Here is a 6,000-nt window from a genome sequence, read left to right on the forward strand (position 1 = left end):
CCGGCAAGCATATCTTTTGCATCTCATGCCCGGTTTTTGAAAACTTTATATTTTTGGAAAGTTGGTTCTGTCACCTTTTCAGAAATGTGATCCTTTTTCTTATTTTTTGGCCCATGCTCTTTCTATCATAGTTTTGCCATTTTTGCTATATGCTGGATATTTTGAGTGTTTTAGGCCCGAGGATTGTTTTCCTGGCATGGATTCTCTTGTTTTAGGCTGTACTTACTTTTGTATCAGCTTGTTTTCAGTTTTGATCATTGTAGCTATCATTTTGAAGCATTTTTATGTATCGCACTGAGATAAAGTGCCACTTTTGCATTCCGGGAGTCATGAACGTTGTTTGAGTCAATTGTACATGCACTATTTTCATAAAGCACCATGGGGGGGATAGTTGTTTGCTGTTTTAGGCCTTCTCCCTTTGTCAAGTGAGTGTCCCTTCCACGACATTAGCCCCATGTAGAGTCAGTTTGACCGTGTCTTTATAGTTGTCTGTAACTCTCTTCCTCTCTCGTCGTTCTTGGTTCGTTTGCAAGAGACTTTGGCCCACCTTCCCAGTTGCTTGTCATCACACCCCGTCTGCATTAAGGGGGGGTTATGCTGTTGTTCTAATGCATCCGTGGTTCGATGGTTCGATAGTGTGAACTATGTATTCAGTGGTTGATCCTATGTACAAGGCAATTGCAGTGGCTGGCTACCTATGCATTTCGGTGAGATGGATCATCTACCATATAGACATGCTCAGTTCGTGCCTTCTTCTTCCATGGAGGTTCTTCAGATTAGTAGTTTGGCAGATTTGTGGCTTTTTCATGCTTCAGTGATGCTTCTTCATGATCACTCCTTGTTCCTGTTTTAAGGGACATTTCCCTAGTTGGAGACTTCTTCAGTTCACTAGGTTACCTCTTTTTGGGAGAGGGTTTTTCCCACGTGGTTTTCTCTCTTTCCCCGTTTACAGAGGTTGCATCTTTTGTTGCATTGTTCATGGGTACCTAACATGGCCTCGTTGTCGAGACCCATTCTGCATTTCATCTTAGTTTTGTGAGCTTAAGGCATTTCCCTAAGTTGCACTTAAGGGGGGGTGTTAGAATAAATAATTAATTATTAATTATTTATTCTATTACTTAAGCTTACTTAGGTAAATGCATTTATTTAATATTTTGTATTTAATGCATGTAGTGGTTAGTTGTTGACAACACGGAAGTTTGTTCCCTTCTAGCATGTTCCACCTTTTGTGGATATGTGTTGAGTTGTCATCCTTATCTTCTACCACCTTCCAGCTTGTTCTATAAGCTTCCTTGAGGTCTTTATAAGCGACCTCTCCCTCATTGTATTTTCATCACATCACTTCTTATTGTAAATACATTTTTTTTTGTGTTTGAATATCTTGTGGTCTCTCATGTCCGTTTAGGGTTTTTCCCTTGCTCCACGCTCTTCCTTCCTTGGCTTCTCTTTGACAAGTTTTCACATGCAGGTGATCTTGGGCGTCTTCGGAGTTGGCTTTCATCAACTCCAACAAATGCTTTTAACTTGAAAGCATAGAAGGTCTACAAACATCTATCCGTAAACACGAAATAGATGCAGAAAAACTAAGCAACTGAAAAGAAATAAATGACACAAAGTTCATTTATTCAGATTTTACATAACAAAAAGAACTAAAACAATGAATGAATCTTCCATTTTTTCGAGAAAGTGAAGAATCAAAGCTTCGAAGAGATTTTGATATCAAAACGTATTCAGAAAATGGCAACACTAAATGCATTTAGAGAAAACTGAAAGTTACACAAAGATAACAATCAGTGGGAAGAAACTGCTCAAACTCCAAGTTTTGGTCTACAATTATCTCCCAAATCTCCCTTCTCTAAAATGTAAAAGACTATGTAGAACTTATTACACACTACATCATAATTACCATTTAGAAGAAAATAGAATTTCCCTCCCTTACATTACATCTCAAAATCAAAATTTTCTTCTTTAACTAACACAAAGTCCAGAAAAATAAAGCTCTGTTCTACTACAACCCCAAAGTCTGCCTTCCCTTCCTTGAAGAACTGGAAAATCTCTTTGTGAAAAACTAGAATCCTTCCCCTATAGTAGCACAAAGTCTACCATCGAGAAAGAAAAGTGGAAACCCTACTACATCTCAATTTTTGCAATAAATAATCCTCAAGCTAGTTATGGTAACCGATTCTTGGAATAACTGACTCAGCCATCTTTATCTTTTCGAGTCTTTAAAACAACTCCTTCATTCTATGACTTGATACCCCCTTTACATTATATTATGAATTCCATATTTACAAATGTTATATTTATAAATGTAATGAGAAAGGATTCTCATGGAATTAAGAGAGAGGGCACATTTAAACAGGTGTCACTTGCTGGTTGTAAAGAGCTGTCATTGTTTCACGACAGTCATATGCAATTTTGACAGCACTGAGCTCATTTGAGTATAACTTTTGATCTAGAATGAATCTCGCAACACTGTTTGGAGAGGATTTGCAAAATTAACATTTACAACACATCCAAAATTCAGATCAATCCAACGGTTGGATTGTGAGACACAACCCTTGCAACATGACTATTTTACTATGCTGCAGTTTGTGACTGTTCTGGGTAATTTTGATAGACCTGCACACATTTATCCATATCTCACAAACCGGACTGAATTTTGAAGATCACTCTAGTGAGATTTTAGATATCTTGGTTATGTCCAACATATTTCAATTTTGGAAAGATCCAATGGTGGAGTTGGGAGTTATGGCCCTCGAAGCAGGACCTATTTTTCTGGCATCATTTTCTGGGTGTCATGGATGATTTTGACAGTACTGCATTAAAACATGTGTAACTTTCTATCCATCAAGAATATTTTTGTAACAATTTGGAGGAAGTTTAGAGAATTAATTTTCTTCAAACATATCTGAAAATGAGATTGATCCAATGGTTAGATTGAGATTTATACCCCCAACATTGAGACCAATTTTTTGTAATCTGCATTTTGTGACTGTCATTGCTGATCCAATAGCGCTACACTCAAAAACCTGTAACTTTTGATCTATAATTAATCTGAGAAAATGCTTTGGAGAGGATTTAGAGAACTAGGTTTGGCCATACATATCTGAAATTCAGCCCAATCCAAAGGTTGGATTGTTAGATATGGCCCCCGAAATATGACTGTTTTTCTGTCATCAGAGAATCCGTGCTTGCAGGTTGTATTCTTGCATGTGTACTTATGTGCCTCCACCCAAAACTGTGTTTGAGTGAGTGTTGACAACTTTCATGCCATGTATTCTCCCAAGGGAGCTGAGCTCGTGCACTTACCACTTGAGTTCATGGTTTCCTTTTCACCATATTTGTTTCCTTCCATTGTGAGGTTGATTGAAATATTTGTTTTTCACATTCAATGAAAGGGATGTTCGGGCTGAGGGTGATGAATCACTATGTCTGAACACCAAAATCATATGCCTTTTCAAGATGACACATGGCATTTCACTCCACGTGCATGGATTCAAGACTTTGGGTCATGAAAACTTGATAGGGTAAACTGAATATGCAAGTCTTTGATTTGTTGAGGTAGAGTAAGAGTAACCTTAACTCTTAATGTTTGTCACATATGCTTGAGCATCATTACTATAGGCATTCTCAGCCGACATTTACATGGGTGTGTTCAAGATGTTACCGGGCTTTCAAAGGGCATATTTGGACTTCATACCTTCTATGGTCCATTTTAGTTTCAGTTTCAAACATGGAGTAGTGCATTTTCACTTCACATGGTGCATCTTTGAACTGATTTTAAAACGTTAATTTTGAAATTTTGAGCTTGAACTTTGACTCTTGAACTCAATTTTAATTATGCAATTTGAATTGTGAACCGGAACTTCTAATTAATCATTTGTGCCTCTGAACTTGGTACAAAAACCTATGGGGCTTGATCCTTTGATTCTGAACTTTCAAACCACTGAATTTGAATTTTGAACTTTGGACTCCAAATTTTGGAAACTGAATCTGCATTTCAAAATTGCATTCTGAACTTTTTTGAGTCAACCATTCTGCATTTTGAACCACCTCGAACCCTTGAACCACTTTGAATTGCTTTGAACCTTGGTTTGAAGTAGTTCGAAGCTCCACACTAAAAGTTTTAAAAACATGTCCATATTGGGTACCGACACTAACCTTGTAAAATGCTTGATAATTCTAGGTTGCATGGGTACATGTACCCACACCTCTGGTATGCGCACCCACGTACCCAAGTACCGGGTACTTAGTGGAGAGCATCGTAGCTAAGGACATTGATTAAGATTTCTGATTTTTTGTGGGTTTTTTGTTTGCATATCAGCTTGTTGTTTATCAAGCTTAGTTCAATACGTAATCAGTTAACAATAAACTTTATCACTGTTCAAGTTAGAAGTTTATCATTTGCAATATGTCATTGTTATATGATTTAAGATCTACTTGTTCATGTTTAAAGTCTGCTTTCTCTGTTATGCATCTAAACATATATCATATGTTATTACGAACATATAGCAAATCGGAAACTGAAAACAATACATTACATTTGCATACTTTATCACTGTTATTGTTTTGAAAAACCATTGTCTCGACTCATACTTTCAGATTTTCTATAAAATATTAAATTATAATTAAAAAAAAGTTTGACATACCCAAGTGCCCCGATCCCTTATTTTGAAAAATAGCCGTACCTGTACCCTAAGTACCCAAGTAACCCCATGCCAGTGCAACCTTGTGATAAATTAGTGGCTGCGGCATGCAATATCATCAGGTTGTATTTTCTCTTTGTTAGATAATAAAATAAGTGGAAGATTGTTTCTTTGGTGGATGTAACCCATATTGGGTGAGCCACGTTAAATCTCCATGTTACTGTATTCTTTTATTTATTTCTACATTATCTTAATATTGTTTATTGCTCATATCTGCCTATTGGCAGTTGGCTTGACATATGCTCTCTTGTAGTCAGCTTTTCTGTTACTCCTGAATATTCTTCTGAGGTTTCAATATATGTTTTCATTTGCATTTTTTTGTTAGCAATAAATCAAATGTAGACATGCATAAGGTTATGATGGCTTTGATTTACATGTGAAAATATAGTGTAGATGAGACTATTGTGTCAATGTGTAGTGGTTTAAACCTTTATTTGCCACGAATGAAGGGCTGCATTAGTACGACTGTACATATTTCAATTTTGAAATAGTGCATTTTGTTGACCTTGTTCTGCTTTCTTTAAAATTCAAAATTCACTTGTACACAGGTTGGTGATTTTCCTGAACGAGATCCCTTTGAGGAAGAAGAAATATGATTTTCCCGATTATTAATTGTGTCCAATTCAGAATTGTAAGTCGGCATTTTTTCAATGCAACCCATTATAAAGGTGATCAACTTCTGTGATGGAAAGATAACTGAAATTGAAGGTAGTCTTACAAGGATGGTGAAATTTTTTGTTCCTAACAACAGCATCTTAAGATGTTTGAATGTCCACGTTTCATTCTTATGATGCTGCATTGTATGTGTTTATGACCAGTACAGTAGCTTGTCACGGATGAAGCTCATGGTTATTTTCCTGTAAAACTTTGCTTTGCTAGCTAGACGATGCAGGGAAAATTTCAACTGTGTACAATTTCCATTTCTGCTCATTATGCACATATTTATTAAAATTACTCTATTCTGAACATTTCAATTGATTTGTTTGTTGGTTTTAATTGTAATTTATTTTTGTAGACTCAATTATAAACTTCAGATTGTCCAAATATTGTCATTGGCATCGGACAGAATTAATAAGATTTGGCATGAATTAAAATCGAGATCTAAATCTGCATCCATATTTTCAAACATTTCAATTTGTCATACATTGGGCTAAAATGTAACGTATCATAGGGCTCGGTTATTTTGTTATTCAGTTTTAAAATTCACACCCATGCACTAAATCTGTATCCATATTTTGCTTTGAAATGAAGCTAGATACAAACTTCCTATGTACTCTTGAGAATAGAGAAG

At 36.1% G+C, this 6,000-nt stretch overlaps 1 protein-coding gene across 5 annotated transcripts in view; it reads left to right on the forward strand.

Annotated features, from left to right (window-relative positions):
- The window catches only part of EMB2804 (tubulin folding cofactor B), a 316,373-nt gene extending 310,696 nt beyond the window's left edge, over positions 1–5,677 (forward strand). For all 5 annotated transcript variants that reach the window (XM_089809401.1, XM_089809404.1, XM_089809403.1 and 2 more), the window contains one exon: positions 5,258–5,677. In XM_089809401.1, the coding sequence (XP_089665527.1) occupies positions 5,258–5,305 (48 nt within the window). In that variant the 3' untranslated portion in view covers positions 5,306–5,677. The remainder of the gene's footprint in view (positions 1–5,257) is intronic.
- The last annotated feature ends 323 nt before the right edge of the window (positions 5,678–6,000 follow it).

This window comes from Cupressus sempervirens, chromosome 11 (genome assembly GCF_028749045.1).
Source record: "Cupressus sempervirens isolate cs-2001-9-10 chromosome 11, ASM2874904v1, whole genome shotgun sequence".
NCBI lineage: Eukaryota > Viridiplantae > Streptophyta > Pinopsida > Cupressales > Cupressaceae > Cupressus > Cupressus sempervirens.